The sequence below is a fragment of the Trachemys scripta genome, chromosome 15 (assembly GCF_013100865.1).
Source record: "Trachemys scripta elegans isolate TJP31775 chromosome 15, CAS_Tse_1.0, whole genome shotgun sequence".
In the NCBI taxonomy this organism is placed as follows: Eukaryota; Metazoa; Chordata; order Testudines; family Emydidae; genus Trachemys; species Trachemys scripta.
In genome coordinates this window covers 13,992,224-14,014,245 of record NC_048312.1, presented here as the reverse complement: position 1 = coordinate 14,014,245, position 22,022 = coordinate 13,992,224, and the positions used below count along the sequence as shown (strand labels likewise).

The following is a 22,022-nucleotide window of genomic DNA, read 5'->3' as shown; positions in this document are numbered from 1 at the left end:
TTTCCAGAAATGTTCCGTTAATAGAGCTAAAAGAATTCATTGAAGGAAAGTTAGTATTTGAATTGACAGCAATGACTCACTCCAACAGAAACCAATTTTATCTTAACAGAGTGCTTTTTTAATAGTGTCCCACTGCACACCACAAAGTAAGCACTGAGACAAGAAAACATCCTCGTAAAAGTGAGCAAAAGAAATTGCTGTCAGATAATAATGCATTGGTTTAAGCACCCAGTCCAGTGAGAAACAGAGGGATCAAACGGAGAGGTTTTGTTTTAGGATTGTGTTTGCTTGTTCTTTAATGTGGAATTAAAAATGGCGAGTGTCTTAGCTGGCACTGAACTTGACAGCTGGGGTATAAAAACAGCTTGGTGCTTATGGTGTTTCAGGCCCATCCGTAAACCAGCTATTGAAAAACTCAGCAAATGATCAGGACCAGAAGGTGAAGGAAGATTATTTGATATCCCAGGCTAAGGTCGTCTGAGCCTTGCACTAGATTTTACACGTCTATCATTTGCTGTGAGCCACTGTCATAAGGGGGACTGTAAAGTAAACAGAAAGTTGTGGCGAAGGTGCACTGTGAAGAACAAGGCACAACACTTCTGTTGGGATTCCCCTCCATGTGAGTGGCGTGCATGTAAAGATGTTACGTCTTCATTGGCATCTCTCTTTTCCTGGGCTAGCTGTAGATTTTACAACACATCTCCAAGTTATCCGTAATCTCTCCAAATCCTCTTTATCTCCCTCCTTTCATGGCAAGCCACCCCAGGCCTGCAAGGCAGCCCATGACAGCTTTGCCTGCTCTTCAGATCCTTTCTCTACCAATAGCTCAAGGCGAGGAGGGAATTCTGAAACTGGCGGCACCTCTTTTTTTGTGAGCTTTCCTTCCTTACCCACTGGGGAAGTAATTGCTCCATTTTAGGCCCAGTATAACTTCTGATGCTGTGTAATCTTCAGTAAACCTTTGGGCCTGACACAGAGGGAAGAAACAATTCTTTTTAGTTTACTTTCATGAGCACTCTATCTACTGTACTTTTATGGCCCCGTTCCTGTGGTATCTGAGCACCTCATAAGTGCTATTATCCCCATTTTACAGAACTGAGGCACAGGGAGGCTAAGTGATTTGCCTAAAGACACATAGGAACCCTGTGGCGGAGCAAAGAATTAAATCCAGCTCTCCCACATACTAAGTTAATGCCCTAACCACTGCTTAAGGTTTATGAAACACCTAGATCACATTGAATCTCCTCAGCAGCTTAACACAGGTATTAACATATAATCACTCTCAAGCTAGCATTACATCATCTCACTGGCATCGTTACTCCTGCATCAGGAACTCTTGGCCTAATTCGGATCTCGCATGAGCATGCCACCTGTATAACCCAATTGATTCTGGAGTTGCTCTTGATTTGAGAACAGTGTAAACAAGATCAGAATCGGACCCACGATACCTTTTATTTACAAGTCCTGCTATTCTATTGCATGCTTTCACTGAATACCCCGTGAAACCCTTCAAGGTGTGTGCAGGATCCCATGCCCCATAGTGGGAAATCCAGCATCTTCCATGCTTTTCAGCTGGCAACTCTGCGTGCATTTTAAAATAATGATCCTGATTGACTTCGGATACATGCTGGTATGAGTGAAAGGAGAACAGGGCCCAAAGAAAAGCGGCTTTAACTAGTAGAACTTTCACAGCTCTTGCAATACTCTGCTCTTGTCCAAGTTACTTTTAGACAACACCAGAATGCTTCTTATACAAAAGCTATGCTCAGTGGTCTTCTCTATAGCACAGATCACTGGCAAGTGAGCTATAAGTAGCTGTGGTAACACTGTAATCAATGACACGGCCGCCCAGTCTCACAGAAAATAGACTTGGGATGAGTAGAAATTATGAGTAACGGCTCGTTTTTTAAATTCATAACAGATTTCCAGAGGTTACCCAGCAGTCAAACCATTGTCATCCCCAAAACTAACTGCTAATGGTGGGGAAAGAAGTCATCATTATGCCGAAGTGATGAGCAAAGAGGTCAAAAAGTTTGACAAGAGCAGGAAAAGTCATTTCCTATGGTATCATTAGCAGTATTTTAGAGGATAGGCTCCGTAATTGCTATGATAATTGCGAGTGAATTTTGGCTGTGAGAACATGTAGGTAATTTTTTAAGTTCATGTCTGTTAGCAGGAGAGATTTTCAGTAAAATGAGGCAGAATGGTACCGCAGAAGGGGCACTGACTGGGAGACATAGATGCTCTTCCTGGCTGTGCCGCTCACCTGCTGTGTGAAGCATCCACACCTTAGAGAGAGAGAGAGTGGCACTAGCAGGGCCGGCTCTGGCTTTTTTGCCGCCCCAAGCAAAAAACAAAAACAAAAAAAACCCGGCGGGACAGCCGGAGCGGTGAAGGAAAAAAAAAAACTAAAAAAACAACAACCGTGGAAGGCGGCCGGAACCAGGGTGCAAACGGGGACTCCCTGCGCTGCAGATGTGCCCCGGGCAGCGGAATGTGCGTCCCGGCTAGCAGGGGGAGGGAGCGGGGGGAGAGAGAGAAGAGGGGCGGTCAGGGCTTCCTTCAGCCGGGGCGCTTGCCACTCGGCCCCTCCCGCCGCACCGCCTGCTCCACGCTGCTCCCGCCTGCAGGTGAATTGAAGGTCGGCGGGGAGGGAAGGACGCGGGCTGCCGGGCTTGCTGCAGACCTGGCACTGACTGGGGCAGACAGAGCGTGCAGCCCGCTCCCAGCAGGGCACTACCCTCCTCCGTGCCGCTGCCCCCTACAGGGCGGCCGGAGCAGCGAACCAAAAAAAAAAAGGAAAAAAAGGGCGTCCCTGCCACTCTAGGATTGGACGGAATGCTGCCCCTTAGAATCTGCCGCCCCAAGCACAAGCTTGCTCGGCTGGTGCCTGGAGCCGGCCCTGGGCACTAGGGCAGAACAGATTCAGGCAGGGAGGACAGCCTTCATTAGTGATATGGTGCTCACCTGTTTAAAAAAACCCAACACTCTATCACAGCTGATAATAAATATTTTTCCAAGTTCCAATTCCGATCCATTCAGATAAAGAGACCTAAAGGCCATTTGCAATGCTGCCACCTGATAACTCCCAATAATCACTGTCCAACCCACCTGTTTGCATGAGGTGGGCTTATGGATGAGTATTTTGACTTTTGACTTTAAGGTTTTGGAAGCATTGTATTTTGTTGCATTTCTTGCACCGTATTAGATGCACTTTTGTTTTCTTCTCTGACTGACATCATCGCTGAGACCAATGCACAAAAAGGGAGTTCACAATGCTCAGAAGAGTGTGCTTTAGGGAACGTATTTTCAAGTAGCTATGGGAGAGGTTTTGCAACTTTTGCAAAAATTCACACGTTTTCCGATCCCCCCCAAAGTTCTTTATTTCTGTATTTTCAACAGAAGCAACGAGTTTAATTCACAGCAATAACCTTGTCTTGCATTGAATTCACTGTGCTGGTGTAGACAATGTAGGTCTCAGTAGTCTATAAAAATGAGTATAGCAACTGTAGAGGAAATGAGAGAATGGTCTGTGGAGGGCAGGAATAAGCCAGTATTTATCCCAGGCTTTCTCTTTGCTTTATCCAAAACTTCATGTAGGGACTGATTTGTAAATATGGTCTCACAAATTGTGGAGATAAGTTTTGTAAATATATCCATTTGTTTGCAAGCCGGACAGCTGCACAAATAACATTTGTGGGTGCAAATTCTTGTTTGCATGGGAAAATATGGTGCTGGCTTGGGTATAAATGGGGTTCACATGAAAAATATTCTGTATAATTTTGAGATCTACTTTTAGGCCAGTTGAAAATATGGGGCTTGAGCCAACTTTCTTTTAAGTCAATTGACTTCATGAGCAGAAGCGAGCCATAGTCCTTAATGTCTTGTTTCCACCTCTTTCTGGAGTCTTAGAGTAAAACATATATAAGTCGTACAGCATTTCATTTTGTATGAGACAATTTTAACCTTGCTGCAACTAAAATCCTCTACAAATTCTGCCTACGTGCAGGCATATGCAAATATATGGTTCTGTTGTCATTAAGGTGATTAAATGTTAGCAGCACTTAACTAGGTAATTTTTCTTCAGGGTTAAAATGGTCTTCATTTGTACCCAAATAGTGTGTACCTGGGGAATGCCATTCATTACTCTGTGTCCAAATGCTGGGGAGGAGAGAGATGAAATCCAATCTTCTGCATGTTTAATATCTGTCTCTTACTGGGTTCTAGTTCTCGCCTTGTTCTCTCCAGGTGCAAACAGATGACCTATTCCGATGACCTGCCCCAGATCTCGGTGGTCTTTATTTTTGTAAACGAGGCTCTGTCTGTCATCTTGCGCTCAGTGCACAGTGTTGTGAACCATACCCCATCCCATTTGCTCAAGGAGATCATTCTGGTGGATGACAACAGTGATAACGGTGAATGGCATTAACACCTGCTTTTTTTCTCTTACGTGTTTTATCCTGTGTTTTATAATGAGATTAAATTGTGAATTGAAATAATTTAGTTACTTCTAATTTAAATGTACTTTTTGGAAGTTTGAATGGAACAAGTCTAATCTGAACACATCTGAAATAGCTGAGAGGAGGAGCATCAGAAACCTAACTACAGATTTATAAATAACGGCCTAGATCCTCAGAGGATGTAAATCCCTTAGCTATGATCTAGTTTGCGTCAGTGGTGGATCTGGCCCAGAGACTCCAGGTATACAAAATTCAGTCACGCTGGCAAGAAGCTACTCATGTGCGAAGTCCCATTGACTTCATTGAGACAACTCACGTGCATAACAACTTAACTAACATGAGTAAGGCCGTATGGTAGAACTTAATATATTTTAGTCTCTTGCATAAAATTCTTGATAGAAAATAAACCTTCACCAAAGTTGTCTATTTAAAAAAAAAAGGTTCAGACAGTTTATTTGATCCCCCAAACTTCCAGATTCAGGACAATGTGTCGATTATTAGCTCAGAAGATTAAATAAAGCAATTATACTTACAAAGGAAATCAGAGTTGCTGACTCTCTTTAAGGTTATATTCTGTTTTCATTTACACCGGGATAAATTGGACACAATTCCAGTGAAATGAATGGAATTGTTCCCAGTTTACCTTGGTGTAACTGAGATCTGAATCAGGTTCTGAAACTTTTTTTTTTTTTTTGGTACTCAACAGCTAGTAATTAGAGTGCCAGAATCATACTACAAGAATACGCACAAACCCAGTCTAATGGTAAAGTAATATAATTAACTAATACAAAAATAGCATGTGTGTTAACTAATATAATTTCTTAGACAGAACTCAAAATGTAGGTCAGCATGATATTTGAGGTGTTAACAGTCATTATGACTTAATTAGGTTAGTAGCTCCCTTAATAGATTAGAAGAGTTTAAATCAGAAAACAATGCATTTTTTTGGTTATGTTTTAGGTATTTTCTGCTTATTTCAAGCTCTAGGATGCATATCACATCTTAAGACAGCTCCACATAAGATCTCAAGTGTAGCATTTTCTTGAAAGCCCAGCAATTTGAACCTTCCTATATTCAGATACTTCTCTTTCTCAGGAACCTCAAAAGAGAAACCAAAAAAAAAAAAAAAAAAAAAAAAAGACCTGGAAGTACTTGATCAGATTCTGCTCTCGGTTATACCATTGTAGGTATAGAATCATTTAGTGGAGTTACTGGGGATTTACATGAGTGTCACTGAGAGCAAAATCTCCCTGAGGCAGCTTTTGCGGCTAGTCTCCACTGCTGAAGATTAACCAGATGCTTTGATTTGGCTGGAAACTGTTCCTTTCTCTAACATAAGCCATGAGACTGGAGGACTCTAATATCACTTAAGCCACTACAAGTTTATCTAGCATTTAAAAACAGAAAGTATTGTAAATAAAATCGAGTGTAGTAATAGTAATAGACCAGGCTGAACTTTTTAAAGTACAAAGATCTTTATTCATAATCAGTCCATTTATAAATGTATTGAAAGGCGAGTAGCATGGCTGATGAGTTCTGAATCACATGTAGGTGGATGGTGGAAAGTGACACAGATGGGAAGGGGTCTGTTTAGATATACAGTATCAGATTCCGTTTTAAGAGGATGGTTTGTGGGGGAGGGCTTCTGAATTACATTTAAGTGCAAACCCTTAAACTCGGGGCCTGCTTCTGATCTTTCTCAAGGCCCAATCTAAAGCCCATTGAAGTCAGTGGCAAGACTCTTGTTGACTGGTGTACATCAAGAGTAACTCTCCTGATGACAATTGAGTTGCGCTGGTGGGGGATCAGAATCAGGCTCACAGAGACTGACCTGAGCATGTCCAAAGTTGTTAGCGGACTTGTACAGGAATCATTATTTTGAAACTAATTGAAACTTGATGTTCTCTAAATATTGGACAAAATCCTGAGCAGTGCTGAGTCATCTGCAAATTCCCAAGTGGCCCAGGACTGAGGGTCTTATTTAGGCAAAATGCCTATAAAACTCAGTGTATAAAATCTGATATTAGTCCAGAGTAACACCATTGATTTGCATGGGATTACTCTGGGTTTACATCACTGTAACTCAGAACCGAATTTGGGCCAAGCCAAGACCTTAGAACTGGGCCCATGTACATCAGTGGAAGCTGCACGTGCCTAGCACCTCTCGGAATAAGGCCAATTGTTCGGGAAAGTCTCAGCCTCAGAATTATTTTTGTGTCCAAGGGCTTAAACATGTTTGTTCCAGGGTAAATCATATTTAAATAAAATATTATGTGGTGACTATATATTCTCAGTGGGAATCTCTTTTGAGAGCTTGTGTGTGTCTTTTTTACAGTTGAGCTGAAGTTTAATCTGGACCAGTATGTCAATAAGAGATACCCAGGCCTGGTGAAGATAGTTCGCAATAACAAACGGGAAGGACTGATTCGAGCCAGAATCCAAGGCTGGAAAGCAGCAACTTCTCCGATCGTTGGTTTCTTCGACGCTCATGTTGAGTTCAACACTGGCTGGTAAGGCATTTTGATGGCAACATGGATGTCTTTACAGGCTGGATTTCCCACAGGGAGAGTATGCTGCAGTGCAAACAGCAGCGCTATGTTCCCAAAGCTTGTAAATGAGATTTTCTCAGTGACGGGAGCCAAAGAATTCCAGTGATGAGCTCGCTCTAGGCTTGGGAGCATTAGCAGTTTAATTTGAATAATGTTCTTGGTTGTTGCAACATTACAGAGTGTTGAAGTGTCCTGCAATGGCTGCCAGATCCATTAAGGACTGTCATTCTAGCTCCTATGCAGTTCAACGTGCAGGGAAACAATTTGCATGGAAATCAATCTGAGATCCCTGAAGTGAGCAAATGGCGAAAAACCATTAAGCAAGTTCTGTGCTCAAGGACATTTTAAAAATAGATTGTCGAGTACTTTCATTTCATTGTGTTTTGTTTATTCGCCATTGTTTATAATTTCCTCCTAGAAGCTTGAATATAAACATGATTTTTTTCTACATATTTTCTTGCATTTACGTTTTGGGGAGAAATTGAATTATTCACTGTGTTTCTAATGCGTCTTGAAATCAGTATGCCTCTTTTTGTTTGTTTTCCAAACCAGCAACTCTGATGATGTGAGCATAGCTCTGAGTTTAATGGGCTAGATTCTCAGGTGGGCTAAATCTTTGAAGCTCCATTCATTTCAATGGGATCAAGCCAGATTACACCAATGCCTGTTGTGGTATAACTCCCGAAGAACCAGCAGAGAGAGCAAAAGAGCAGAAAACACTATTTTGGCATAAGTTGCGCTGGACCTTACTTATAGATTCATAGATTCATAGATTCTAGGACTGGAAGGGACCTCGAGAGGTCATCGAGTCCAGTCCCCTGCCCGCATGGCAGGACCAAATACTGTCTAGACCATCCCTGATAGACATTTATCTAACCTACTCTTAAATATCTCCAGAGATGGAGATTCCACAACCTCCCTAGGCAATTTAATCCAGTGTTTAACCACCCTGACAGTTAGGAACTTTTTCCTAATGTCCAACCTAGACCTCCCTTGCTTACAGTGTATTTCTTTTAAAAGAACACAATTTGGCAACAGGAATGAGTTTATTAAGAAAATAATCCATATGTTAATGAATTTCCCAATAGGTAGCACTGCTGGAAGTAGGTTATGAATAGACTCAGCTGAGAAAGGACAGCTGGGACATATAGAGTGAATGTCTTTCCAAAAAAAAAGGAATTAATTGTTGATTAGGAAACACTGTTGTGTGGTTAAGTGTTTGTGTTTTGGGGGTCTGGGAGGAAGTTTAAAAAAAAATACCCAAAAAGTAGCTCTAGGTATAGCCAAGGAGTATTCTCTGGGAGATACTTGACTACAACAGCCCTGTAGATTTTGGGGGGCAGTTATTTTTGTTGATATGTTTATGTCTCGCAAGTCTTTATAAAATAAAAGCTGCGATAAAATAAGTTCTGTCACACTGCAGCTGATAGGACTTTTCCTGGACTATTTCACACCAGGCACTACAATTACACGGGGAGCGATTCTTGTGCCTGTGGTAACAATGTTAGAGTAGCTCATGCTTTGTTTTTTAACCAGCAGATACACAGTGTCACTTCAAATGATCTTCAAATGTCAGTGGGAGGCCATGCTGGCTACTGAACAGGGCAGAGGCCTGGGTTCTGGTACTGGCACTTAGCCTATCTGAGCCTCCGTTTCCCTTTCCATACAGTGAGGAAAATGATGCTGATCTCCTTTGTACGGATGTTGAGATCCACTGCTGTAAACGGCTGTGGAAAAGCTAGGTGGTGTAACTACACAGTAAGATGGGGTTGTTGTTGTTTTCTTTTCTTAAAGCTTGTTGTTTTGTAGTAATTTGTCATGGAGGATCGAGGTCAGCATGGACAAAACCTAATACAGTAAATGAGACTGTGTGTTAGGGTGACCAGATGGCCTGATTAAAATCGGGACTGTCCCGATATTTAACCCTTTGTCCCGCGTCCAAAACAATGTACGCCTTTTGTCCCGATATTCAGGTAAGGAGGCTAGCGGGAGGGATCCGAACTCTCCCCTCCTCACCTCCTTCTCCCCCTGCCCCCCCCAGCATGCTGCATCCCTGCTCTTCCCCCTCCCCCTCCCAGTGCTTCCCGCCACCTAAAAGCTGTTTGGCGGCGCTTAGTGCTTTCCAGGAGGGAGGGCGGATGCTTGGGCGGGAAGAGGTGGGGGATGGGCGAGCACCCACCCAGCAGAGGGGAAGTCGGCGCCGAAGGGGTGAGTGGCAGGTGGGGAGGGTGAAGAGGCGAGCGAGCAGCAGGTGGACAGGGTGAGGAGGCAAGCAGTGGGTGGGGGACTGAGGAGGGACGCAGCACGCCAGCAGGGGGCCGGGGGATGAGGAAGGGCGCGGTGGGGGGGAGGAGCAAGCGGGGAGGGGGCGGGACCTGGGGCAGAGTGGGGGCAGAGCCTGGGAGGAGCGGGGGTGGACTTTGGGAGGGGATGACGGCACCCCAATGTGTCCCGATATTTTAGTGTTGTGATCTGGTCACCCTACTGTGTGTATACCATTTAAAAGCTTCTATGGCCCAGCGCACCCATTCTGGAATGCGCTCCTCTCAACACGTGCTTAACTCCCATTATTACCACTCAGCCTGAATCTGCAGCTACTTTGAGAGCTTCACCCCCTTTTGTGAGAGCTCTGCTCAGGCAGTCACTGCAGAGTGGAAAGCAATCAGAATAGCAAACACACATCAAAAGGATAATGTATCCCTTTGCTTCAGAGGCACAAGTGGAGGGCAACAGCACTGCTACTTTATCTTACTCCTATTCCCGCTCCCCTTCAAATCATGGGCATGTCTACTACCATCTCCACCACTGAATTTCTGCCCTCCTTGTTTCCTCCCAGCTTTAGATTCCCCATCTTTAAGGCCTCATGTAGTAGCCACGCCCCTTGTTTTTCCCGTTCCAGACGATATGGACTTAAAGGAGCTCCTGTCAGTCTGTCTTCCTGCTTCATTTTTCAAACAGAGTTACTGTTAAGTACTTTGTGTTTTACTCCCACCCCTTATCAAGACAAGGAATGGGAGATTCCAGCCCTGGGATTCAATCCTAAATCTTTCACATGCCAGAGCAAAGCACTACCCCATCTACATTCTCTCATTAAGGTTCTGGTCCTGTAGGAACTACTTTTTCCAGATTGCAAATTTATAATAATATACTCAGATGGCACATGAGTTGTTTCCATTGAGACCTGCATACCTTGTCTTTTTGAGGCGACTGAACAGAAAACGTGGCTTTTCCTGTGGAAAAAAGCTCCGGCTTTGTGCTCAGTTTGTGGAGTAACCAGTGCGTGGTGTGGCTGTAATGCAGTCTGCTTGTGTCCAGCATAATATTAACAGAATAGCACTGAAAGGAAAAGAGACTGAAGTTATGTGGATGGATTTTTTTTTAAGCGAATGTCAACATTTTTGGCGAGGGTTAAGTAAATTCCAGTCTCTTCTGTTGACACTCAGAGGATGCAAGACTGAGATAGTAAATGTACACTAGGACTTAATCACACCAGGTTGGTCCCTGAATTTCATCAAAATAGAGCAGAGGTGAGAGTCACAGTTTGATTCAGCCAGGTTAGCCAGTGATTTGGAAGGCAAGTCTTCTATATTAATCAGGAGAGAGATGGTGAGACTGTGACTTGGATATTAAACATAAATGATCTCATATGTTTAAACACTTTCCCTAATCATACAAAAAGAAAAGGAAATGGTGATGTGTATTTTAAAGGAAAGCAAGTCATTGATGATATTAGTACGTGAAATGAATATTTGGCCTTAAAACAGAGCAGTGTTATTTGCCTCTGGGCCTTTTTCACATCTTCATTCTCGCTATCGGGTCTGTACAGTATGTGGTTACTGCATTTGCAAACATCATAGAATTATGGAAATGTAGGGATCTTGAAAGGTCATCTGATCAAGCCCCCTGTGCTGAGGCAGGACCAAGTAAGCTTAGACATCCCTGACAGGTGTTTGTCCAACCTATTCTTCAAAACCTCCAGTGATGGGGATTCTAAAACTTCCCTTGGAAGCCTGTTCCAGAGCGTAACTACCCTTATAGTTAGAAAGCTTTTCCTAATATCTAACCTAAATTTTGCTTGCTGTGGATTAAGCTGATTACTTCTTGTCCTACCTTCAGTGGACGTTCTCACTGTTCTCTTTATAACAGCCCTTAACATATTTGAAAACTGTTATCAGATTCCCCCTCAATCTTCTTTTCTAAAGACTAAACATTCCCAGTTTTTTTTAACCTTTCTTCATAGATCTGGTTTGCCAAATCTTTTATCATTTTTGTTGCTCTCCTCTAAACTCTCTCCAATTTTATCCACATCCTTCCTAAAATGTGGTGCCTACAATTTGACAAATTATTCCAACTGAGGCCTCACCAGTGCCGAGTAGAGTGGGACAATTACCTCCTGTGTCTTACATACAACACTCCTGTTAATACACCCCAGAATGATATTAGCTTTTTTCACAAGATTGTAGATTCATATTCAATGTGTGATTCCGTTACATCCCCCACTTCCCTTTTAGCAGCATGAACACCTAGCCAGTTATTCCCCATATTGTAATTATGCATTGCTTTTTTCTTCCTAAATGTACTTTGCTCGTCTTTACTGAATTTAATCTTGTTGAATTCAGACCAATTCTCCAATTTGTCAAGATCCTTTTGAATTCTAATCCTGTTCTCCAAAATGCTTGCAATACCTCCCAACTTGGTGTCACTTGCAGATTTTAGAAGTATGCTCTCCATTCCGTTATCCAGGTCATTAATGAAAGTCTTGAATAGTATCGGACCCAGGACTGACCCCTGTGGTACTCCACTCGGTATGCCCTCCCAGTTTGACAGTGAACCATTGACAACTACTTTTTGAATCTACAGTCTTTCTGTTGGAACTCAAAGTAATTACATATTCAAGTTATCCTTGAGTTGATAGGTTATTATTGTTATTAGGGTGGAGCCAACCTGAAAATTGGCAATGAACAGAAGGTTCAGTTTCTCTCTAAGGCTGTTGAGTGATCACTAAGCTTCTCTGAGACAGCAGTGCAGGGTGATCCATTCCTGGGTCACAGCAGTGATATCCATGTTTCCAACTACAGAGTCAGCTGGAGGATTTGAAAACCTTCAGCTCTTCACAGTCATTTGTTGTTTATGGACTTTTCCATTCTGATCACCCACTGCAATGTCTAAGCTCCTCACAGATATCCATGAATATATCCACACAGCATCCCAGTAAGTTCCCAATGGGAGAACTGGGAAATTGTGACTAACCCAGATTCGCACAGAAAATCTGTGGCAGAACTGGGAGTTGGACCCACACCTCTTGAATCCCAGTCCAGTGCCTTAACTACAAGGCCGTCCCTCCATCTCTGTATCATTATTGCTCAGGGCTGCATCGAACTACTGGGTTGTGGTGAATCTGTGTTGCTGTACTGTGGAGTAAATAAAACACCATTAATGATGGTTTGTTGTTCTAATGACTGGTTTTTGAATGGAACCAAAGAGTCCCAGTGGATTGAGTCATTGGTTGGTAAAGGTGAATATTACATGCGAACTCATGACTGAAAAACTCAGCATAGACCATCTTTAATTGCTTATCCATGATATCACCAGCAGAGGGCTGGTTTACCTTCTGCACGGTGACTCGGCAGGTTGATTCAGAGAAAATCACTTTTATTAAGCATAGGTGGCCCATCACTTTCAGAAAATAAAAATATTTCCCTTTAAATAGTATTTATTCCCTTTGTGCATGGTGTTTTCCATTATATTGCACTGCACCATGGTGTAGGTTTTTGCAGCATAACTCTCCCAGGAGACTGAGTACAGTCTTGTAGTAGGTAAAAAATAGGCTGAAAGCTGGCGGGTCAAATTAACTATTGAATTATTCAAATTGTGCTGTGCTTAATTACTACTTTTTTGCCTCTTAGGTGCTGAAATATATTAGTGCAGGCCAGAGATTTTCTATTGACCCATTCCCCATAAGAGTTTCTTTAGTGTGAGCTGATACTACTTCTGTGGCAGGAATAAGTGGAGAGGACTGGCTAAGAGGGAGGCCATTACCATTAATTCTCAGATGGAGCTTTCAATTAGAATCGTGCAATAATTTTACCAAACAGTTCTTCTGTAAAATTCCATGTGTCCTGCAGTAAATGTTCTTCTTTTTTACAGGAACTCAATGTTAATCAATGGAAGTCAGCCTGCAGGGCTGAAAATCTCTGCAAAACAGATGGAACTGTTAGGGTCCAAGACTGCAAATAAATATGTGGATACCCAGGGCCAGATCCTTACCCCCATCCCCTCTGGCTGCTCTGATCCATAGTCAGAAAGCCAGTTACCTGGGTATTATGCTAAAGGGGAATCCCCATATGGCATAGAGGTGAATATACTGGCCCAAAGCCCCCTGCTACTCAGAGCTTCTTGTATAAGGGGAGGGAGGTGCTGGGGGCACGGCCCAGGTAGAAGGGGCATGGCTGGAGTACTGGCCAGGGGTGGGTAGAAGTATAAAGCCAATGATGCTCCTCACTCCCAGCTGCACCAGTTTCAGCACCAGTGTAGCTTGAGGATCTGCCCTCCTCCCTTTCCCCCCCATGCTCACAAGCTTGTATAAGATGCAGAGACTTCGTTACCTTTCTGTACATTTGGAAGTCCCCCGTATAAGTCCTGCAGAGGTGTTCTGTGGTCTCCGATCCCAATCAATTTCTGGATGCCATAGGGGAATGTGACAGGGAATGAGCCTATCTGTGTTTGATATTTTTTTCTCTGCTTATGTCTTTTTAAAATTTCACAGCTATTTCTCATTTTCCATCTCCCTCTCTTTTTATAGGGAACACACACATAGCAGAAAGACACAGGAGTACAATAGGCTTTGAAAGAAGTTGACTTGGGAAGAGTAACTGGGAACTGAGAGTTCTGGTGAGATAAGGAGGGAAGGTCAGGGGTGAGATACTGGGAGAGGGCTGCAAAAGAATACAATGCACAGAAGGTACAGGATGATGTCAGTATTTTAACAATGTAACATTGTGATGAGCCACGCACAACGAGCCCTCGGATGCATCATGCCGCTCACACTCCAGCCCAGGGGAGTTGTGCAATCATATGTGAGAGCAGAATTAGGCCTCCATTGTTCTGTTGTGTCTCCCTGCAGCTTAGTGGAGTTCTGCATTCACTCTGTATATGCCAACTTTCTTACCATGCCGTCTATGCTTTTTATTTAGATGCACCCTGTTTTCCAATTAAGCAACACACTCACGGCTTTAGGTTACAACCACTGCACAGCCGCAGTTAACTGTATTACAGAAGATGTGGAGCATAACATAGCATCCCATCTTTGAGATGGAGCGGGAAAGAGACGACAGAGAGGAAAGAACTTGAATTAAGTTATCGAGGAGGGGGGTCCATAAAGAGTGCTGGGATCCATAAAAGGAGACATAATGACTTGTATCAGAGGGGTAGCCATGTTAGTCTGGATCTGTAAAAAGCAACAGAGAGTCCTGTGGCACCTTTAAGACTAACAGATGTATTGGAGCATAAGCTTTCGTGGATGAATACCCACTTCGTTAATGACTTACTTTCCATCATAGTTGTGCCTAAGCCCTAAATGGAGTTATGTAGTACTGTAGTAATTAAAAATAGTGCTAGAGAAGGGAGTGTTGCCATAAAAAGCAGAGGGGTAAAAGGAGTTCATTAAGAGATTTCAATATACAAAAGAGACCGAGAGAGCTTAGCACAGAAGAAAGGATCTGGGACGTGAGCTATGTATCCTGTTGATCTGTGACTAGCGCAGGCCCATCTTTGGAGATTATCCCCAGAAGAAGGTGTTCTTTTACAGTGTAGAAAAGATGGATCTTAATGAAGTTAGAGGGAACCAAGCTTTCAGTATAGCTTTGTGGGGCCCCAGGTCTAGGGATACGATTTGAGACCTGCTGTTTTATACATGAATGTGTAGTGCATTATGTTGTACTGGGATTCTCAAGATGTACTTTAAAGCAAGGAAAAGGCTGATTTCCTAGTAATCAAAAACTGACTTGGAGACAATGCTGAGGATGTTTTACTCAGCCACTTTTATTATTCCAGGTCTGCTTTTGTAGGGACCTGCAGGATGTTATAGAGATATTTTCACCCTACTATAAAATTCTGCTTCTTAACAATCTTGGACAAAAAGCTATGGACCAAATTCCACCATCATTTGAAACTTGCATCACCAGAATGAAATCAATGAGGTGATATGGCATGTCTAGGGACAGATGTAAAACCTATGGCTCTTTGGTTCCCAGTTGTGAAAAGCCCCTTTATGATCACCCTTTGCTATAGCATCACCCCTCTATAACTCTAAGATCGCAGGTAGAGAGTTCACAGTAAGTGTGCGCTTTGCAGTGCACTTATCTCATAGATTCCATAAGGGACAATTGGGAACTTCCCCAACGTAATTCCTAGAGCACATCTTGTAGAAAAAAACATCTAATCTGGATTTTAAAATGGTCAATGATGGAGAATCCATCACAACCCTAGTAAATTGTTCCAATGGTTAATTACCCTCACTGTTAAAAATTTACACTTTATTTCTTCTCTGAATTTGTGTAGCTTCCACTTCCAGCTGTTGGATCACATTGCACCTTTCTCTGCTAGACTGAAGAGCCCGTTATCAAATATTTGTAGGTACTTATAGACTGTAATCACATCACCCTTCCACCCTCTCTTTGTTAAGCTAAATAAATGAAGCTTGTAGAGTCTATCACTATAAGACTTTCAGTCTTCGGAACTTCCTCAGTACTTCAGGACTTATTGAAAATCAACATTAGTGGTCCAGCAAGCTCCTCAACCAGCTCTATAAAAACTTAGATGCAAGTTATCTGGAACTGCTCATTTAAAAATGTCTAATTATAATAGAAAGCAACAGAGAGTCCTGTGGCACCTTTAAGACTAACAGATTATAGTAACTTTGTTTAACAGCTTCCAGAGATAATAGTGGAATGGAAAGAGAGTTATTATCTTCATATCATAGACGTGTAGGACTGGAAGAAATCTTGAGCGGTCATCTAGTCTAGTCCCCTGCATAAGACTATATCATTTGTTTTTCCCCAGATACAGAATATTCATTAAACACTTCTGCCTTTTCTGCATTATTTTTGATAATTCTACCATTCCATTTATATCTAGTAATGGACCGATTCTTTTTGTAACTGATATATTTTAAAACCACCTTCATATTGTCCTTAACTCTGCTGGCCATAGATTTCTCCTTATGTCTCTTTGCTTCCCTTATCAACTTTCTACAATTCCTAATTTCTGATTTATAGTCATCACTATCAACTTCCCCTTTTTTCTATTCAATATATATTCTTTTAAATATTTTTTACAACTGCCTTCACTTCCCCTCTAAACTAGACCAGCTGTTTAACCAACACAGCCTTCCTCATCAGTTGTAGGAATCTGGCTTCGGGGACATCTATTAAAGTATTTTTAAATAATTTCCAGTTATCACTCACACTTTCCTGATTAAATTCTTCCTCACAGCTGATTTAGATTATTTTATGTTTTTTAGCTTTGTGAAATTGGCCCTATTAAAGCACCAAATATATATACTACTCGTCTCAACTTTATTTTGCATGCATGTTACCAACACTACTGTTAATGTTTAGTTCAGTGATCAGTTCCTCTTTATCTGTTAGGACAAGGTCTGATAAAGTATTGCCCCATGTTGGCTGTAACACTTTTTGAATGAGGAAATTGTCATTTAAAATGTTTAGAAATTCCAAGGATGTTTTCATTCTGGCAACATGAGACCCTCCAACATTGTCACTCAAATTGAAGTCCTCCATGATTGCATGGCATCTAGAAAACTGCTTTTTCCAAAGCATTTATCAGTCATTTAGGATCAATTTTGTAGCTTAATGGAGTACATGTTTCAGACAGCAGAAGTGTACTAAAATTACTTAGTTGAATAAAGAGAGAAGCATACAGCGTATGCCATGTGGGCTTTTGAGATTTATGGGGCAGTGCCAGCATACATACGGAGAACAAGCCAGAAAAGCAACTCCAACTATTCATCTACCTAAACAACGTAGAATACTCACTGAAGTATCCTCATTGCTTTTCAGTGATGCAGACAAAGATTTGGCAGCCAAACAGCTGATCTTTAACTCTGAAGCAGGCATGTTCTGCAGTGTTCACTCTATTCTGGCTGGTGGGCTGCAGGTCTGAAATCTCAAAGGGCAGTTCAGAAAAGCTGATAAAGATGTCAGGTAGAACAGATGGGGAATTTCCTCTCTCCTCTTGCAAAGTGAGGAAATAGGTCTGATTTTTTTTTAACTCTCTGAGCACTTAGTTACTGCACAGACATACCTAGGGTAATATTTATTTGACTATCTTAAATGAAGAAATATGTCTCAGTAGATTTATTATTCTATGTACAATAAAATATATTGCCAGTGAAATTTAAGACTGCATATAAAATCATATGGGAAAACAAACTTTCTGTTTACACAGATTATGTTTTTTAAAAATATTTGAATGACATTAGCACCCCATTATGCCAGGCACTGAACAAACATCACAAATACAGTCTCTGTCCCAGCAAGCTTAAAATCTAAGACAGAAAAGCGTGGGAGGGCAAACAGGCACAAACAGGTGAAGTGACTTGCTCAATGTCACAGAGCAGGTCAGTGGCAGAGCCAGGAATAGCACCTACATCCACTGAGTTCCAGTTCACTGCCTTGTCTGCTGGACCATGATGTCTCTAATCTGAGTATATGTTGAAACTACTTCTAGACTATATCAGCTCAGAACTATTTGAGATGTGAGCAGAGCTGGAGATGGTGAATGAATGAATACTTCAGATGGTGTAAATTGGCCTCGCTCTATTGAAGTCCCTGGAGCTACAACAGCTCAGGATCTGGCCTGAATCGTATTTATGATTTCTCTTGGATCACATGTTTTTATTTCTATGTTACGCCTTTAAAAACAACTGCTTGATGTCTGCGGGTGGCCTGACTTTCTTAAAGGCTATATTATAGTCTTCCAGCACATTGAAGACCTCACTTCAAACCTGCTTTATCGGTGCTTTGGGTAGAAGCTATTGTTTTTAGTGATGTAGCTTTGTGAAAAATCAGGCTTTCCAATAGTTCCTATTGGCACCAACTCCTTGACAATCTGACAAACGTGGAAGAATATAAAGCATATAATTCCTGTTCCCACTGATTTTCCTCTGGCATTTGATATACTGTGAATTGGCCACTATCAAACATAGATTGCTAATCTATCCAGTGATAGATAGACTTTTACAATAGGATTAAGGTGATCTTTAGAGGAGCCAATCTGATCACAATACACGCTCCAACCCCCGCCCCTGAAGTTCTGGATCGCGTTACAGACTTTTACGATACCTTGGGCCAAATTCTGCCTCCTGATTCTTGCGTTAACTCTCCTTGTTTTCCATAGAAGTCTTTAAATTTGAGGGCCAGCTCTTCAGAAGAGCCCAGCACCTGTAGCACCCATTGATGTCAATGTGAGTGCTCGTCACCTTTTGAAATCAGGCCCATAATTTTTAAGAAGACAAAATGAGTAAACGCACATGCACATCTATATTCAGGTCGATCTCAAGCATTTAACAGTTTGGGGAAAACAAGCACCTTTTTGGGGGCTGTTGATCAAGTCCACAGTCTGGACTTGCACATTCCTGTTGATGATTTATGAAAGTAAGAGATGCTTACTGAAGCCTCTTCTTCTGCAGTTGACTGCACACCAGGGCATCCTTGTGTCTGCCGGGAGATTGGCTGAAGTCAATAAGAATCCATGCAGTTGCAGAACTATGCCCCATGTATTGTCAGTTACGGAATCAGGGCCTTAGAATAAAAAGTATTTCTGACACTGTTCTGGAAAAATAAATCACCATAAAAATACACCATTCACATGATAAAGAATATGTGAGAATCAAGTTGAATGTTCTCTCTCTCTTTCAACCTTAACAATCCACGAGTAGCTACTCAAAGAGAGAGAAGAAGCCTAAGAAATTCCTAGGTAAAGTTGCTCATTAGAGAGAGAAAGGAAGACCTTTTCTTCCATCTGCATTTCCAGCCAGTAGTCTCTGCTGTGTGTGTATTAGCTAAAAACTGAAGCAGGCCTCGGAAGAAGCACTAAATTCAAAGCTGAATATTCTGATTCTGTTTAGTTCACAGAATCCATGCTATCTATAAAATGTGTGTGAGAGAAAAATTGTTCCTTTGGCTCAGTTAATAGTCAACAATAGATGCAGTTCTGCACCTGTAAAGCATGTTAATTTATACAGAGGCCAGCAACCCAGTAGCCATGAAAAATGGGCCCAAACTTCAAAATGCAATTCTGGTGTTTGGAATGCATCATTATAGGCCTGATCCTGCCCCCTTGAAGTTAGTGGATGTTTTGCCACTGGCTTCAGTTGCTGCAGGATTGAACCCCACGAGCCCATTTCTAGGACCCGCATAGCAGAGCTTGAATGTAAGGTGCCAAAGGAAGAGACAGTTGAGGAGCACTGCAGGCCTCCCTTCGGTTTCCACATAGAGCTACAATGCCGATGAAGTATTTAGGGTTTGGAAATATCTGCAAATTTTTGGGGGGAGGGATAGCTCAGTGGTTTGAGCATTGGTTTACTAAACCCAGGGTTGTGAGTTCAATCCTTGAGGGGGCCATTTAGGGATCTGGGGCAAAAATCTGTCTGGGGATTGGGTCCTGCTTTGAGCAGGGGGTTGGACTAGATGACTTCCTGAGATCCCTTCCAACCCTGATAGTCTATGATTCTGCAAAGCTTCATATCTCTCACGCGAAAAAATATCCAGACACATTTGGATGCTTGTCAAAAGAGCATTTGCAGTTGCAAATTGCAGTGACATAGCAGGGCTACTGTCTGTTTGCTTTGCGTTTAGGAGAAAATGACACACAGTTGTTAAAAACACCTAGTCAGTTCTAAGAAGGGTGGCATCACTTTTTACAGGTGCAAGCGGCACTTACAAAATTTATGCTTCCATTTTTGTGTCCACAGTTGAACTGTGTGAACAAATCAGAATTTAGGCACCTCTAGCTACCTAACTGCAGTGCAGGTAATTAGAGGTGCAACTGCTCATATCTCTGCCCACAATTCATTCTGTCAACACAAAAATGTGAGCACAAATTACACCCTCAGGAACAAAGGCTCGTCCTCAGACCAGCTGAATATTATGTATCCCCCCTCCTCTGTGTGTGTTATACAGAACTCTAGAAGCTGAAACAAAGCTTTCAAACCAAATTAGGTAAGAACAAAAGCATAGCAACTCAAGCCTAGAGGTGGCAGCTTTGATACCTGTTCTAAAAAGAGCCTTACAATGGAATGGGATTATCTATACATTTAGGCGATCCTTGGAAAATTGAAATTGCCAGTTCACAATTGCTGATCCCAGTTTCTCTAAAACTAGTCAAGATTCACTATTTGTGGCCTATGACTGTAAGAGGCATTATCAGTGCTCCAGTAGTGCACAAAGGATTGTTGGACCTCCTCTTCTTCGGCTTACAGGGTTAGTGCATCTACGTTCTTTGTGAAGCTTTTTTGTTTTTTGTTATGGTATTGTTTGATGGGGGAGGGGAGTATCTGTAGGTGGGATAGAAAGTAAGAAAGATCATTGGCATAGGAGCTCAGGCAGGCAGTAGGAAGGGAGGCAGTAGTCTCCCAGGAAATGTACATTGAGGGCAGCCTCGTAATGCTGCCCATCTAGGACACTTAAAATGCAGTCTAAAGAGGTCAGTTTTGCTTGGCTGCTGTGCAGCTACTTGAGGGAAGGGACCTGTCTCCTGACATAATGCGACCCAATTCAGGAGCCTGGCCCAGTGGGAGTTCTTATGGTCAGAGAGTACCAAGAGACGGCAAAGCTGGTTCTACTCAGGGTGACCAGATGTCCCGATTTTATAGGGACAGTCCTGATATTTGGGGCTTTTTCATATATAGGCCCCTATTACCCCCCCCACTCCTTGTCCCGATTTTTCACACTTGCTATCTGGTCACCCTAGCTACTGTCAGCAATAGCTTGAGCAAAATGGGCAGGTTGGGCCAGAGACAAGGCTTGGAGGGGAACGCTGTGCTGTGCCTGCTTTAAATCTGGAGCAGCAGCCTGCTTCCTGGCTTCACAACGCCTCTCAGAGCTGCACCTGGAGTGGCACAGCTCTGGCTAGCCCGTAACACAGGGCTGTTGCTTAATCCTACTCTTCAGAGCTAGGCACAGTGGCTGCATGATTGTATTTCTCTGCAAACCACAGGGATTTCTCTGTTTCGTACCTGTGAAATTTCACAGCTCAAGCTGCCGAGGAAGCGGGAACAGACGTGCGGAGAGGAAACGTTCAAATACTGTATTGCAATTGATCATTCTGGAGCATTTAACTCTTGGAGTTTATCTATAAGCCACTTAAGCTTCAGCCCTCTCTGTACCCAGAACTCCTGACTTCCTTGTGTGCTGGAGGAGGTGGTACAGGAAAAAGGCAGGGTAGAACAGTAGCCTCCATAAGGAGGGTAAGTACATCCACATAGTGTAGCGTCTTAAAATGAGAATAAAACATAAATGACTGTAAATGATTTAATCTTAATCCCTTAAAAAAACATAAGTGATTAGGTAAACAAAGCCAGAATTACTGGCCAAATTGACAAAGGATTTGCTGTCAGTGCAGCTCGGCCCATGGAGACAATCTCAAATCTGGAGTAATTCCATCGAAAACACTGGAGTTACACCAAGCCTGAATTTAGCTGGCAAGACCCAACAATAGATGGCTCATATTTCATGGATTACCTACAACAAGTAATGTAAATGCAGTATGCCGCTCATGCCACAGTATGCCAGTCCTGTTACAGTAACTTTCCATTAGATCAGCTGGCTAAATATTTCATACGGGTCTTGGCAGCTATTTGGCAAAACAGAGCACAATTAGGTTCTGCAGTAAAAAAGGTGTTGACAGAATCTGTGATAATAACGGTCCTGAGCAACATCAGGATGAGCTGTAGCATGGTGCCTGAATACCTCGTCTCCGCATTCCTATTCCCACT

General features: G+C 42.4%; 1 protein-coding gene across 6 annotated transcripts in view; it reads left to right on the top strand.

Annotated features, from left to right (window-relative positions):
- Positions 1 to 22,022, top strand: part of GALNT9 (polypeptide N-acetylgalactosaminyltransferase 9) — a 681,070-nt gene that overhangs the window by 540,459 nt on the left and 118,589 nt on the right. For all 6 annotated transcript variants that reach the window (XM_034791125.1, XM_034791126.1, XM_034791124.1 and 3 more), the window contains 2 exons: positions 4,249 to 4,415; positions 6,796 to 6,970. In XM_034791125.1, the coding sequence (XP_034647016.1) occupies positions 4,249 to 4,415; positions 6,796 to 6,970 (342 nt within the window). The remainder of the gene's footprint in view (positions 1 to 4,248; positions 4,416 to 6,795; positions 6,971 to 22,022) is intronic.